The 17,305-nt window shown below is 42.6% G+C and overlaps 1 protein-coding gene across 1 annotated transcript in view; it reads left to right on the forward strand.

Moving 5' to 3' along the window:
• Positions 1–17,305, forward strand: part of LOC126249373 (relaxin receptor 2-like) — a 379,385-nt gene that overhangs the window by 220,812 nt on the left and 141,268 nt on the right. The window contains exon 7 of the mRNA XM_049951026.1: positions 5,862–6,029. Within this exon, the coding sequence (XP_049806983.1) occupies positions 5,862–6,029 (168 nt within the window). The remainder of the gene's footprint in view (positions 1–5,861; positions 6,030–17,305) is intronic.

The following is a 17,305-nucleotide window of genomic DNA, read 5'->3' on the forward strand; positions in this document are numbered from 1 at the left end:
CTCTCGGCAATAAAGGATGTCTCTAACACATGAAAAATCCGTCGCCAAGAAGAAATTGTATAGAACATTCAAACATCAAGAACCGTGAGTACAGTTAGCCGCCACGTCGCTTGCCACCACTACTTTGCCACTGCTCCACCAGCTTCATGCATACAAATATGTATCAGAGCATGGACCAGTTGATTTGTGTGAGTGATTTTAATAATAATCCAAGTGCTGTAAACCTCTGTTTAGATCCATAACTTTTATCCTGATCATGAACCTGTGCAGGATCCCCTCCTAACTGTTTAGAAAACCGAGTATCCTGTTTGAAATGAACTAGTGATTCATTTATGTTTGTTAAATGTGCACGGATTAGTAAGAGTTGAATTTAGTTAGAATGTTGCTAAAATGATCTCAGTTTATTGCGAAGTATCGGTTTGCAAAAATTCAGTGTGAGACTGTGTAAAAGTTACTAAAACATCTGCTTCACAGGTGATGAAGAAAGGCAAATAAGTTATACACATTTGAAACTTAATTTAGCTTGATTACTGTCATGAACGAATTTTTTGAGTTAATCGAGCATCAGTGTTGAGTAATCTGCCTTGGAAAGAGTAAAACCATACACTCTTCCAAGTGAACCTAAGAATTAAATTTAGTTGAATTGAATTTTGCTAGTGAAATAGCCATAGAGTTTGACTAATGATACAATATCAGTTTATGGGTCCCCACCATATTCTTCTCGTATTAAAAAGATAACTGGAATATTTTTACTACTAAGGAAATGTGATACATTTCTATAAATGGGAGTATAAACAGTGTTATTGTGGTATTATTAATTTTTATTTGTAGTATTTATATGTCAGTTAAGTCAGAACCCCCTCCAGGCCAATTTTAGTTCTGCATTTCTTGCAGTAACATTTGAGTACTGATCCAAATAACAACCTAGAGTGTAACCTTTAGTAGAGTGAGTTTGGTACAAATTTTGCTTTCCATGATATCTAGTACGTGATGTATTGGTGACTTGCTACACACAGCTCAGAGTGCCCTGTGTGCATTTGTATCCTGTGTACTTTTCAAAGGGAAATATTAATGAAAGTAACTTCAATAACTAATATTTAATTTTCTTAAACATATATTTCCAAATACATGTGCCTGATTGGGCCCGCAACCGTTCATTTTTTCATTCGTATACGAAATTTACTACTTTCATTTGACCCCAAAGTTTAAAGCTTGTTTAGTTTTTCCGTTAAATTCACTTACAGTCTGATATCTTTATCTGTTAGACATACATGCATGCTCAAAATTACAAATCCTCACACAGGGTAACATTAGTTAGTGTCATGGCAGGTTAGAGTTATACATGGCTTTTCCCATGACAGGACTTAATGTCTGGTAGTTTAGGAAGAGAGGCGTATAACGGATCTAGTGTTATACTTGGCGACCGTGATAGGACTTGAGGTTAGGTTGTCAGGGAAGAGTGACGTATAGCGATAGGCTAGTGTTATACTTGGCGCTACGTGATGGGACGTTCATAAGTTTTACTCACAAAAATACATTTCAGAACGTAAATATTTGGCGTAAAACAATTATAAGTCGGATTATGCTTATCCATTACGGATATTTTAGAACCGTGACTGTATATTGAATGTAAATAAGTTATACAGAACTGCAACCAGTCACTTTTTTTGAATAGTTATGTTTTATTCCATGAACCGGTTTTCGAACCTTTTCAGGTTCATCTTCAGATGGTTTCAAGAAGTTACATCATTACTGGAAGTAGCATAATGCTGGGTGCCGCCTATACTGTCGCAAGCCAGCACCCAGCTGGGGTTGAGTAAACAAGTGGCAACTTGCAAAAGAAGTGTCAACAAAACACTTTCCACATTCGATGTAAAGTGTGCGACCTTGAACGAAATATGAGAGAAAAACCGAATCACGTAACTGACAGAATAATGTGTAGCAAATTGTTGGAGAGCGAAGGACGATTTGATCCAGCAAAAAGACAAAATGGATGGCACCCATTACATTTTTTTTAAAAAACTGTGAAAGGAATTTTCCTAATTATGTGCATAACAGATCAGGGAAAGATAAATGTGGTCATTGGCACCTTAGCTGGCGATGCGAAAAGATGGGGATTAAATTTGGATATGGAGCAAATGTCATTTGTCGAATGTAAACAAAAATTTATAGAGGAATATTGGTCAGAGCAAAAACAGGATTGCCTGTGGCAGGAGTTTATCATGCTAATGTTGTATGACAACAGAGGCAGAAACTCAGTGAAAGAGTTTTGCGAGATGTGGTATCGAAAATTGACACACTTGAGAAATAGATGAATGGAATCTAAAATAGTGTGGGAACTATGGAAAAAGCTCATGGAGGATTCAAACCGTTGTGTGGTAAGCAACAAAAAAAGTTTCTCGTCGTTTTTGGAAAGAGTAGAAGACGATAATCACTGGAGAGGAAACTCTGATTATCGCCAAAACAATAACGTCTGGAGTAGGGAAAATCACGAGCATAATGAACCAAATGAGAACGAACATTACCGAGTAAATATGATGCAAGGAGGTAGAGGCAGAGGTCGCGGTAACGTGTCATTTCGCGGTAGGGAATTTGTACCGTGAAACTTTCAAAACCGAAATGACGCAGAAAACTAAGCCCCGCATGTTTTACGGGCCAGATTCTTGCGGACAAATATTACAGGCCCAAACTGAAGAAATCACACAGGCTAAAGCAAAATGAATTTAGGACACAGGCAAACGGCATAGATGCGTCACAAGGCGGTGTGCGCAGAATGGAAGGTACTGGCATGTATGAGTCACGTAGGGTAGAAAATGCAGCAGGCGGTAGTGTGCGAAGTAAGCCACAGCGTGCGTTGAACTTGATGGAGCAATCAACTGTCCATCATGGTGGCTGTAGTTGCGGCAGTAGGAAGAGATGACATCACAAGGGAATTCAGTGGACCTGTTTCAATGGGGGATATCACTGAAATGAAAAGAGAATTGGACATGTTATTGAATTAAAGTGAAAAGACAGAACGTTTGTGCGAAAGGGAGTCTTCAGGGATCGCAGAAGAGCGTGACAATTTGTTTTACAGTATAAAGCAGTATGAGCGAGAAAACTTTGATAAGGGTTATACGACTAGAGATTTAATAAAGGGGAAAAAGCTAAACGATGTTTAAAATAATGAAATTTTATAATATGTGTATATTTAGAAGAAAAACTTTGTGTATTGGGAGCTGCTTCATGCTTATGGCTTTTGTGTTTGTAATATGTAAAAGACGTAGGGAAGTCCATCCACAATGAAAGTGTCTCAGCGCAATGGTAAAGGTGGTTTTGGCGGCGAACTGGGTGGCTACTCGGGCGAACTGGGTGGCTACTCGGTGGGAACAATACGCAGTCAGTGTCTAGCTGTTGCACGGTACACATCGTCAGTGCCAAGGGAGGCATTGGAAGCCGCTTTGCAAGGAATTTTGCCTCGGATGTGAATTTAGCTGTTGCATGCTACTGTCGGCAATAAAGAATGTCTCTAACACATTAAAAATCCGTCGCCAAGAGGAAATTGTATAGAACATTCAAACATCAAGAACCGTGAGTACAGTTAGCCGCCACGTCGCTTGCCACCACTACTTCGCCACTGCTCCACCAGCTTCATGCATACAAATATGTATCAGAGCATGGACCAGTTGATTTGTGTGGGTGATTTTAATAATAATCCAAGTGCTGTAAACCTGTGTTTAGAACCATAACTTTTATCCTGATCATGAACCTGTGCAGGATCCCCTCCTAACTGTTTAGAAAACCGGGTATCCTGTTTGAAATGAACTAGTGATTTATTTATGTTTGTTAAATGTGCAAGGATTAGTAAGAGTTGAAGTTAGTTAGAATGTTGCTAAAATGATCTCAGTTTATTACGAAGTATCGGTTTGCAAAAATTCAGTGTGAGACTGTGTAAAAGTTACTAAAACACCTGCTTCACAGGTGATGAAAAAAGGCAAATAAGTTATACTCATTTGAAACTTAATTTAGCTTGATTACTATCATGAACGAATTTTTTAAGTTAATTGCGCATCAGTGTTGAATAATTTGCCTTGGAAAGAGTAAAACCATACACTCTTCCAAGTGAAGCTAAGAATTAAATTTAGTTGAACTCAATTTTGCTACTGAAATAATCATAGTTTGACTAGTGATATAATATCAGAGTATTGGTCTCCACCATATTCTTCTCATATTAGAAAGATAATTGGAATATTATTACTACTAAGGAAATGTGATACATTTCTATAAATGGGAGTATAAACATTGTAATTGTGGTATTATTTATTTTAATTGCGGTACGTATATGTCAGTTAAGTCGGAAGCCCCTCCTGGCCAATTTTAGTTTTGCATTTCCTGCAGGAACATTTCAGTAATGATCCAAGTAACAATATTGACTGCAGCTATTATTAGTGTGAGTTTGGTACGATTTTGCCTTCTATGATTACTGGTTTGTGCAGTATTCGTAACTACTGCTACCCACAGTTTAAACTGCCCTGTGTCCGTTTGTATCCAGTGTGTTATTCAAAGGGAATCTTAATGAAAGTCACTTCAATAACCAATATTCAATTTTCTAGTACGTATGTTTTCAAATTAATGTGCCTAATTGGGTTGGCGACCGTTCGATTTTTCATTCGTATATGAAATTTACTACTTTCATTAAACCCCCAAGTTTAAAGCCTGTTTAGTTTTTCTATTAATTCCAATGTATTCAAAATCACTGTCCGATACCTTTATCCGTTAGACATACACGCACGGTCAAAATTATAAATCCTCTCAGAGGGTAACATTAGCTTGTGTCAAAGCAGGTTAGTGTTATACGTGTTTTCTCCCGTGACAGCACTTGAGGTTAGGGTTTTAGGGAAGAGTGACGTATAACGACAGGCTAGTGTTATAATGTGCCCATGTTAACACCACGACATCGGCAACTACGAATGAAATGGGCACCTGACCATCGTCACTGGCCGTTGGCGCAGTTGCAGAGCGTTACATGATCTGGCGAATCCCAATATCTTCTTCATTATGCCGATGAGAGTACCCGAATCCGTTGTCTTCTAGGGGAACAGCTCCTTGGCACCTGTACTGCAGGATGGAGAGAAGCTGGTGGGGCCTCCGTCATGCTCTAAGGAAAATTCACCTTGGCATCCATAGCTCCAGTAGAGCTCGTGCAACGCTCCATGACGGCCTAGGAGTATCGTACATCGGCTGCAAACCACGTACAGCCCTTCATGACAATCATTTTTCACGACGGCACCAAGATAATGCGCCATGTCACAGGGCCAAGAGTGTGACGATGTGGTTCGAGGAACAAAGTGGCGACTTTGTGTGCTGGCTCCCCAGCTCGCCAGTTCTCAACCCGATCTGGGATCTGATTGTACGTTCCCTCACACCTCATCGGCCCTCTCCCTGGAATTTAAGGGAAATAGGTGACTTAAGCGTGCAGTGTGCAGATGTGGTGCCATCACCCTCCAGCGACCTACCGAGGCCTCATTGCTTCCACGCCACGACGCGTCGCTGCTGTTGTCGCCAAAAGTGGTCATTCCGGCTATGAGATACGTGGTCACAATGTACTGGCTGATCAATGTACGTAAGCTATCGAGGGCTATACAATCGCTTAGTATCAGTTCTACACCATTTACAGTTACCCAAGCGACCTGTGTGCTCATTTAATGGCGTGACTAATATTATGTCTGGTAGTGCATAGGGAATGGGTAATAAATGAACAAAACTGTAGTTTCTATCTGTTTTGTCATAAAGGTGTGAACTTTCCGAACGTTTCTCGTACAAGCTATATAAATAGGGATTTGATATACTTGGTGAGAGCAAGAGGTGGGGCTGTGTCGCAGGCGTGTCGTCGGCGGAGCACCTGCTGTCGCGGCCGGAGCTGCGCGTCTCTCTGTGGGCGACGGCGGGCTGCACGGCGGTGGGCAACGCGCTCGTGCTGCTGGGCCGCGGGCACGCCGCCAGCGCCGCCGACAACCGCGTCGTCAGCCTCGTCGTCCGCAACCTCGCAGGTCAGTCACAACTGTACGCTGTACACTAACAGACCAAAAGTATCCGGACATCTATTGGTAGACATCACTATGGGAGACGTCCACCCTTTGCCTTTATGTCGGCCTCATATCTGCTGGAGCCAAATTCAGTGAGGTATCTGAATATTTGTACTGTTGTCGGGTGTCCAGTATGGTGTAGTCGGTAACATAACAGTGTATCTTTCCGTCATAAGCACCACATCAAGAACTCTGTACATTTCATTCAACAGGTGCAGGAACTTCGCTCCCGTGACTAGGACCTTACAGTAAGCTTTGATGTGGTATCCCTCTTGATCAGAGTGCCGCTTTCTGATTCCGGTTAGTTGAGAAAGTCATCCCGATAGTGACTATAATCTCTAAGCCTACATGCTTTATCAGATATATTGATGACACATTAGTGGTTTGGCCACATGGGAGTAAAAGATTTCAGGAGTTCCTCCAGCGTCTGAACTCTTTGCATCTTAGTGTCAAATTCGCTATGAAAGTGGAAGAGAATGGTGAACTCCCTTTTTTGGAAGTCTCAGTAAAGCGCGGAATCAACGGCACCTACGAACACACTGTGTACAGGACAGCCACGCACAATGATTTGCATCTCCACACTGCCAGCTGCTGTCATCCTTCTGTGCGTGAGGGTGTGCTACGTAAGGGACCGCGCAATATGGGACTAAGAAAGCCTACCAGGGCAGCTTAACCACCTTAAGCACGTTTTCACCAAAACAGACATGCTTTCACGCAGAAAGTAGAAGCCCAGCGGACAGAAAACGACGACGTGGAGAAGACAATGGTGTATATGCCGTACGCCGGCAAAGTATCAAAGAAAATCGGCATCGACGTAAAAATTAAATGTTTTCCGTCCACCTCCAAAAACATGTGCCCTAATACCTACGGTGAAAGATGGCTTGTGGCTCTATAAATCAGGAGTTTACCGCATTCCATGCAGATGCGGTAAGACGTAAATCGAGGAGACTATATAAACAATCTCCCGAGGAGATCACGAATATAAATTTAGAGAGATACGAGCGCGCACGGAGGCTTTCCGGCAGTCGATCTTCCCGCGAACCATACGCGACTGGAACAGGAAAGGGAGGTAATGACAGTGGCAAGTAAACTGCCCTCCGCCACACACCGTTGGGTGGCTTGCGGAGTATAAATGTAGATGTAGATGTAGAACACAGAAGACACGCCGAACTTAAGCAACCAACAAAATCTGCAGTCGCGGAACACTGCATGGCTATAGCGGACTCCATGAAGTAAAGAAACGGAAGTGCTGAGACAGAACTTGTGGTTTTTTGACTGTGTTATAAAGGAAGTACGAGTGGTTGACGGGCTAATCAATAGAACCTCTGGGTCCACTGTCAGCAAAGCTTAGAACCCAGCACTCGGCCAACTAAAATCACAGCGTCGGCCGAGAGCGACTTTCCCTTTCGACGTAGGCCACAGAAGTACTGAGGGATCAGACTTCGCGCCCAGCATCCAGTGGCGCCGTCGGCGACACCACTCCATTTGTCGCGGCGTGCGACCGGCAGCGGAGGAAGGGAGTTTAAAGGAGGCCTAAAGACGCTCATTCTACAGGTATCCCTGAAGACGACGGCAGGGTACCCTGTCGAAATATTGTGTTACGAAAACGACTGCACGTGGGCGGATACACGACAACAGTACAGACGGTTGATTCGTCGGGAAAGCCTAAGATCACACAGGTATCTGAATGCTTTTGCAGTAATTCATCATGATCCGAATCCAGAGTTCGTAGTGAGGTTGGACACTGCGGTCTGGGGCGAAGTCGGCGTCCTAACGCATCCCAAAGGTGTTTCATTTGTAACATTTCCGATATTGCCTCACGGTCAGACTAATTTACACTGTGAATCTAGCAATTACGTTGGTGCTGAACACAGTAAATTTACATCGGCGAACTCTGTCGCAATATGAAATGGCTAACCCTACTGTTGGACGTAACTCTTTGATAGACGGCAGTTTACACGGGTCCGTGACACTATGTTGGTACTAACATAGCTGTCAGTGCTGCATCCCTGCAGGTAATTCGCACTGTTCCAGCCAGTGAAACTCACCTGACCTTACATCAAGTACAGTTATCAGTACCCTACACCCCAATTCTGCCTAATTAAGTTTTTAACACAATAAGCTTGGGGAATATCAATACAGCTGCTAGTAAAGGGAAACTAACTCTGATAGACTTCGATTGTAATGTGGAAGCCCAGCGATCTCAAATTAAGTGGCTGTACGTTCGTCAGTACATCGAAGCAAATTCAAAGATAGCGCCTGTCAGAGATCACAGAGCTTGCTCAAACGTGTGTCGTTACTAGTGGTACAAAAGCCACACACGAAATTTCACTCAGGTAAGGGTTTATGTTTTGTGAATACCACAACGCAGTTAATCTAAGTTGGAAAGATCCAATTAATGCTCTTTGCCACGCTGGGTTTCTCACATCACGCAACGATAGTTATGAAAGCTTACTGGCGATACTGGTTGCCGCCGACCGCACCAGCCCCCGAATGCGCAACAGTCCCCTCTTAGTCAATTCTGATAGGCTTACTCCAGTCTGTATACTTCGATGCAGTCTGTATACTCCGATCGTTATGCTGCTTTTAGCATTCTTATTACAACAAAATCCTACATGAATTAATGTTTCCCAAATAATGAAGTTCCTTAATTATCATTCTAAATGGTTTAAATTTTTAATTATAAGTGTATATGTGCGCAGTGTTGTGACAACACAGTGCCACGTCTCACGATGGGTTCAGGTAAGGACTCTGGGCCGGCTATTCCATATCAGGAATGATAATATCCGTAAATCATTCCCTTACAGATCCTGCTTAATGACAGCACGCAATGGCAAGATGATACATCAGTCATAGTCTCCGAACAGTTCACATGCTCTACACAGCACGCAATGCTTTAAACGTGTTATTGTTCTTCCGCTTTTAGGGTTTTCTTAATTGCGATAATGAGACCATACCCCAACTACAAAAATCACACCCATACTGTAACACCGCCTCTTTCATACCGCAGTGTTGGCATTACACATGATGGCAGGTAATGTTCCCTAAGCCTTCGCTAAACCCAAACCCTTCCATCGGATTGTTACAGTATATAACGTGATTCATCACTCCAGATCACTCGTTTCCAATCATCCACTGTCCAGTGGCGTTCAACTTTGCACCTCCTCAAGCGTCGTTTAGCGCTGTCTACAGAAATTAGTGGTTCATGAGCAGCTGCTCGACCATTGCATTCCACTCTTTTTAACTTCATACGCAGTCACTGTGCTAGCCGAACTACTGGTAGCACTTTGAAACTTACGAGTGATTCCTTTCGACAACTTCATGCGGTGTTTTTTCCCAGCCACCCTCTGCTGCACTCGACAGTTCCTGTCCGTCATTACATTTGGTCTGTCTGGTCTGTGGTTGTTCCTTCGCGTCTCCACTTCACAGTCACATCACCAACAGTCAACTTGTGCAGATTTAGAAGGGTTGAAATGTCTCTGCTGCATTTGATAGTCGCATAACACCCAATGAGTAGTCCACGTTCTATGTCACTAAGCACTCCTGGCTAACCCAGTCTGTTGTCACTGCTTCTCTACTGACAACACAGTAGCACCCGCCTCCATTTGTACTGGTGGGTCCGCTTCTCGCGACATCTAATGGTGTACTCCGCATTACATATGGATTACCGGATACTGTTGACCAGATAGAGTATCTAAATGCCTTACAAAGAAATAACTCAATATTATGAAAGCTTAATGCACAGGATCTTTCCAAAAGATTCAACGGATGACTATCTTCCACGTGAATGACAGTAGAAACCCGGGTTGAATTTTAAATTAAGCGTGGAAACTAATAGTTTATCTTCGTGTCAGTTGTAAACTCGTGCGGTTTCCTGTAGGTTTTCCCTCGCAAAGCTACCTCGCAAGCTCGCGTGCTAGCTAATTCATTACCCAACAGAGCAGCCTTTTCCACAACGGCGGGAACATATTCAATTTCATTTTTCAACATGATGGACCACCACCTCATTGGCTACTGCATCTAGAAGCATTTTTTAACAATGAGCTGCCACAATGATGAATCTCGCATTACACCATTGTTATCCAAATTAGAATTATGTTAATACCTTCAGCTGCTAGCGGGCGTTGATATATATCAACGGGGACAGGTGAAAATGTGTTCCCCAACCGAGACTCGAACCCGGGATATCGTGCTTACATGGCAGACGCCCTATCCATCTGAGCCACCAAGGACACAGAGGATAGCGCGACTGCAGGGACTATCTCGCGCCCGGTCGGGATACACATTTTCACCTGTCCCCGTTGATATATATCAACGCCCGTTAGCAGCTGAAGGTATTAATATAATTCTAATTTCGTTCTAGACGGCTGCAAGTCATCAGTGGTGTCTGTTCTTTCGTACATGTCCGAAAGAACACACACCATATCCATATAAGCATATTGTTATCCAAGGTCGCCTGATCACAAGTTATTTTTGCTGTACCGGACGAAGTAACACCCGTCGGTACAGTAGTGGATTCTTAGCTTTACTCGTGGAGAGGCCTGAGATAATTCTACAACATATAATATATCGGTTCACATGAACAAGGTGAAATATTAGCTTTGTTGTACTGTCCATGTACATTTATGTATCGCTTGATACAGAACAAGATACTAGTCTCTTCTCACAGAGAACAACTGACAAAAAATTTTTATGCAGAATTCTGTGTAATACAGTGGTCTCACTGCTGTCTCAGTAAAGAGACGATGCCGTCGTCTTGGGTGATGATTGCCGACTGACTGAGCGGCAGTCCGCTGTGCCATAAGTAAGCGAGCTGGTGCGATGGCGTATAGAAAATCTTCTGGTCTGTCTACGCCTCCGTCTCTCATGTGTTGTTGCTTCCAGCAGACACTATGTTTACTTGTGGTTGTTGTTGTTGTAGTCTTCAGTCCTGAGACTGGTTTGATGCAGCTCTCCATGCTACTCTATCCTGTGCAAGCTTCTTCATCTCCCAGTACCTACTGCAACCTACATCCTTCTGAATCTGCTTAGTGTATTGATCTCTTGGTCTCCCTCTACGATTTTTACCCTCCACGCTGCCCTCCAATGCTAAATTTGTGATCCCTTGATGCCTCAAAACATGTCCTACCAACCGATCCCTTCTTCTAGTCAAGTTGTGCCACAAACTTCTCTTCTCCCCAATCCTATTCAATACCTCCTCATTAGTTACGTGGTCTACCCACCTTATCTTCAGCATTCTTCTGTAGCACCACATTTCGAAAGCTTCTATTCTCTTCTTGTCCAAACTGGTTATCGTCCATGTTTCACTTCCATACATGGCTACACTCCATACAAATACTTTCAGAAACGACTTCCTGACACTTAAATCTATACTCGATGTTAACAAATTTCTCTTCTTCAGAAACGATTTCCTTGCCATTGCCAGTCTACATTTTATATCCTCTCTACTTCGACCATCATCAGTTATTTTACTCCCTAAATAGCAAAACTCCTTTACTACTTTAAGTGTCTCACTTCCTAATCTAATCCCCTCAGCGTCACCCGATTTAATTAGACTACATTCCATTATCCTCGTTTTGCTTTTGTTGATGTTCATCTTATATCCTCCTTTCAAGACACTGTCCATTCCGTTCAACTGTTCTTCCAAGTCCTTTGCTGTCTCTGACAGAATTACAATGTCATCGGCAAACCTCAAAGTTTTTACTTCTTCTCCATGAATTTTAATACCTACTCCGAATTTTTCTTTTGTTTCCTTTACTGCTTGCTCAATATACAGATTGAATAACATCGGGGAGAGGCTACAACCCTGTCTCACTCCTTTCCCAACCACTGCTTCCCTTTCATGCCCCTCCACTCTTATAACTGCCATCTGGTTTCTGTACAAATTGTAAATAGCCTTTCGCTCCCTGTATTTTACCCCTGCCACCTTCAGAATTTGAAAGAGAGTATTCCAGTTAACGTTGTCAAAAGCTTTCTCTAAGTCTACAAATGCTAGAAACGTAGGTTTGCCTTTTCTTAATCTAGCTTCTAAGATAAGTCGTAAGGTTAGTATTGCCTCACGTGTTCCAACATTTCTACGGAATCCAAACTGATCTTCCCCGAGGTCCGCTTCTACCAGTTTTTCCATTCGTCTGTAAAGAATTCGCGTTAGTATTTTGCAGCTGTGACTTATTAAACTGATAGTTCGGTAATTTTCACATCTGTCAACACCTGCTTTCTTTGGGATTGGAATTATTATATTCTTCTTGAAGTCTGTGGGTATTTCGCCTGTCTCATACATCTTGCTCACCAGATGGTAGAGTTTTGTCATGACTGGCTCTCCCAAGGCCATCAGTAGTTCTAATGGAATGTTGTCTACTCCCGGGGCCTTGTTTCGACTCAGGTCTTTCAGTGCTCTGTCAAACTCTTCACGCAGTATCTTATCTCCCATTTCATCTTCATCTACATCCTCTTCCATTTCCATAATATTGTCCTCAAGTACATCGCCCTTGTATAAACCCTCTATATACTCCTTCCACCTTTCTGCCTTCCCTTCTTTGCTTAGAACTGGGTTGCCATCTGAGCTCTTGATATTCATACAAGTGGTTCTCTTCTCTCCAAAGGTCTCTTTAATTTTCCTGTAGGCAGTATCTATCTTACCCCTAGTGAGACAAGCCTCTACATCCTTACATTTGTCCTCTATCCATCCCTGCTTAGCTATTTTGCACTTTCTGTCGATCTCATTTTTGAGACGTTTGTATTCCCTTTTGCCTGCTTCATTTTCTGCATTTTTATATTTTCTCCTTTCATCAATTAAATTCAATATTTCTTCTGTTACCCAAGGATTTCTATTAGCCCTCGTCTTTTTACCTACTTGATCCTCTGCTGCCTTCACTACTTCATCCCTCAGAGCTACCCATTCTTTTTCTACTGTATTTCTTTCCCCCATTCCTGTCAATTGTTCCCTTATGCTATCCCTGAAACTCTCTACAACCTCTGGTTCTTTCAGTTTATCCAGGTCCCATCTCCTTAAATTCCCACCTTTTTGCAGTTTCTTCAGTTTCAATCTGCAGTTCATAACCAATAGATTGTGGTCAGAATCCACATCTGCCCCTGGAAATGTCTTACAATTTAAAACCTGGTTCCTAAATCTCTGTCTTACCATTATATAATCTATCTGATACCTATTAGTATCTCCAGGATTCTTCCAGGTATACAACCTTCTTTTATGATTCTTGAACCAAGTGTTAGCTATGATTAAGTTATGCTCTGTGCAAAATTCTACAAGGCGGCTTCCTCTTTCATTTCTTCCCCCCAATCCATATTCACCTACTATGTTTCCTTCTCTCCCTTTTCCTACTGACGAATTCCAGTCACCCATGACTATTAAATTTTCGTCTCCCTTCACTACCTGAATAATTTCTTTTATCTCGTCATACATTTCATCAATTTCTTCATCATCTGCAGAGCTAGTTGGCATATAAACTTGTACTACTGTAGTAGGCATGGGCTTTGTGTCTATCTTGGCCACAATAATGCGTTCACTATGCTGTTTGTAGTAGCTAACCCGCACTCCTATTTTTTTATTCATTATTAAACCTACTCCTGCATTACCCCTATTTGATTTTGTATTTATAACCCTGTAATCACCCGACCAAAAGTCTTGTTCCTCCTGCCACCGAACTTCACTAATTCCCACTATATCTAACTTTAACCTATCCATTTCCCTTTTTAAATTTTCTAACCTACCTGCCCGATTAAGGGATCTGACATTCCACGCTCCGATCCGTAGAATGCCAGTTTTCTTTCTCCTGATAACGACGTCCTCTTGAGTAGTCCCCGCCCGGAGATCCGAATGGGGGACTATTTTACCTCCGGAATATTTTACCCAAGAGGACGCCATCATCATTTAATCATACAGTAAAGCTGCATGTCCTCGGGAAAAATTACGGCTGTAGTTTCCCCTTGCTTTCAGCCGTTCGCAGTACCAGCACAGCAAGGCCGTTTTGGTTAATGTTACAAGGCCAGATCAGTCAATCATCCAGACTGTTGCCCCTGCAACTACTGAAAAGGCTGCTGCCCCTCTTCAGGAACCACATGTTTGTCTGGCCTCTCAACAGATACCCCTCCGTTGTGGTTGCACCTACGGTATGGCCATCTGTATCGCTGAGGCGCGCAAGCCTCCCCACCAACGGCAAGGTCCATGGTTCATGGGAGGTACTTGTGGTTACGTCGCTAGATGCCAACCTTGCGACGGTACCTCGTTCTTCGGACGAAACCACAGTTTTTTTTTATGTGGGTGTTTGTGAAAGACTCTGTCTATGCTCCTTCGCTCCCAAAGATTTTTGGTGAACTGCGGCACCACATAGTAACAGCAGTGACTACCGGAATAAAGAAATACTCACAAAATTGTAGGACGAGTTTGACAATCGTCTAGACACTGACTGAGACGCAGCCCCATTAAAGCCTAGTCATTTCTTCCTACATGTTGACGATAGTCTAGAAATATCTCAGCACCATTAACAGTAATATCCAATTCGATACGGAAGTAGAAAAAGGCTTTGCATTGCCGTTCCTCGACTTCCTCGTCTGCCACAAATGAAATGAATGCCTCGGCTACAGAATCTTTAGAAAATCTACTTTCACCGATCTGTACCTGTTCGACATGAGCCGTCATCATCCGGTACAGAAGCACACTGTGTTACAAACACTGACACATAAAACACAAACTATATCAGACGCCAGTAACCTGTCCCACGCGCCAAGCCATCTACGCAATATCTTCTGGAACAACAGCTACAACGATCACCAAATAAATGAAGTGATCTCAAACAAGAATCACTGTAAGACCAGGATAAGTAAGTTGCTTTTTTGCTGTTCTGTGGCTCCGTGTTGGGCACGACAATCCGCCTGCAGGAAAGACACAAAATAAAATCGATCTTCAGTCCTCACAAGGGGAGGCCGCCAATTGTGAAATTCAGATTCGATTCATACTGCGCATAATAAAAGCTCATGGCCAGAGGTGTATCCCGCGTCCGGCCATCCTGATTTAGGTTTTCCGTGATTTCCCTAAATCGCTCCAGGCAAATGCCGGGATGGTTTCTATGAAAGGGCACGGCCGACTTCCTTCCCCATCCTTCCCTAATCCGATGAGACCGATGACCACGCTGTCTGGTCTCCTTTCCCCAAACCAACCAACCAACCAGAGGTGTAATGTGGCAAAGCACCAAGATGCACTTCTCAGCCGTTGTCGAGAAAATCGACAGTTAAAAGAAACCGCTGCCGTGAAATACTCTCTACGATTAATAGTGCAACCTTTTTTTTTTTTAGTATTTGTTCTGTTGCAACAATTATGCATATAATAAGTTGTTGAAAGTCGTTTGTCATGGAAAAACTGGCGACTTCGAACATCATTATGTTTTCCGCAAACAAAGTTGTATTTCATAAATGTTATTAATTGTCCTCATAATGTTAACCACGTATAGTTAACGGAAGACGTAAAAACGATATTCCGAAACGAATACGTATAGCGTAAGTCAAACGTTCGAATTAGAATAGAGACCCCACGAACACAAATTTTCTGTGGCAGGTATGAAATATAAACTCCGTTACTCGCTCGTTACACTTGAAGGACAGATGTTGAATGGGCCGAAACGAGCCGCCGCATAACAGCGTAGTTGCCTGCTAACTTCGAAAGAAGGTAGATGCGGTCCATAGCGCAACTTATAACATCGTCGAAAATCGTTGCGGACGTGAGAGCTTAAGTACACCCTGTTAAACAAACGGAAAAATGGAGGCGCTACAATTGGAGAGCGATCCGCCTTCACCAACATGCATAAGCAGTTCATTAATAGTATATATATATATATATATATATATATATATATATATATATATATATATATATATATATATATATTTGAATTAGAAAAAACTAATAATAAAAAAAATTGCATGGCGCGAGATTCGATCCGGCGACCTTCGGATTGCGAACCTGAGCGCTTACCGCTGCGCCACGACGCTGTAGAAAACAATTAATCGTAGAGAGCATTTCACAGCAGCGGTTTCTTTTAACTGTCGATTTTCTCGACAACGGCTGAGAAGTGCATCTTGGTGCTTTGCCACATTACACCTCTGGCCATGAGCTTTTATTATGCGCAGTATGAATCGAATCTGAATTTCACAATTGGCGGCCTCCCCTTGTCAGTGAAATAGCTAGCATTTAATGAGACCAATTAAAGATGTGGCAGGTCTCAGAACAGCTGGGCTGTACAAGATATCTTGTGAGTGTGACCAGTCTTACGTCGAACAAACAATGCGCACTGTAGAACAACGCAGGAGTTACTGAGTCTCCTGACCGACTCAGCTTGATGTGACTGCTTCTCTACTGAGAACGCAGTACTCCCCACTTCCTTTTATACTCGTGGGTCCACCTCTCGTGACATCTAATGGCGTATTACGCATTATATAGGGGTGTCCAGATATTTTTGACCAGATTACATATTTAAATGCACTAGAATTAAATTACTTATCATTATGAAACGTTATCCTACTGGGTCATTCAAAAAGGTTCAACAGTGAGACGTTTTATTGTCTACGCTACGCCAAAAATTTCACAAAATAGCTAAGTGTGCTATGGAAAACTATCACTGGATCAAAATTGACGAAACATCTGTCGTGGCCCGCACTAACGATTTCAGGAGCTGTGTAATTAAAGAAGCCATTGAAGACTTCAGGAGCTGTGTAATTAAAGAAGCCATTGAATTAAAAATCACCAACAATATCCTTAAGGGAGATGGTGGTTTGCAGCTCAACGCGCCGTGCGATGCAGTAATAACGAGGTAGAAGCGGGCGCACCGAACTTGGGGTCAACGTGTGATCGCATGCCGTGAGCACCAGGACGTCAGAGCCGGCAGCTAGAGCATATAAGGGCGTATCAATAGCCCATCAGCTGTCATTCCACCTGACAATGGCCATAGATTCCTTGATCGAAACTTCGTAGCATTTTAACCACTTGACGCGTCTGTAAGACCAACATTCTATTCAATTTGACCGCCGCGAGACTCTGCAGCCTTAAGCTATCGCCTAGACGCTAGTCGTGCATGCACTGGAGGGCACAATGTACACTTCTGAAAGGTAAACGTAAGCTTTGATCGTAAACGTTATTTGAAAAGGTAACTCAACGTTTTATTTGAATGTTTGTATAAGATATGTCCTTGTAAAAGCGGATGGTTCTTTTGAAAATAAAAATTTCGTAGTCC

Source organism: Schistocerca nitens, chromosome 3, assembly GCF_023898315.1.
Source record: "Schistocerca nitens isolate TAMUIC-IGC-003100 chromosome 3, iqSchNite1.1, whole genome shotgun sequence".
Classification (NCBI taxonomy): domain Eukaryota; kingdom Metazoa; phylum Arthropoda; class Insecta; order Orthoptera; family Acrididae; genus Schistocerca; species Schistocerca nitens.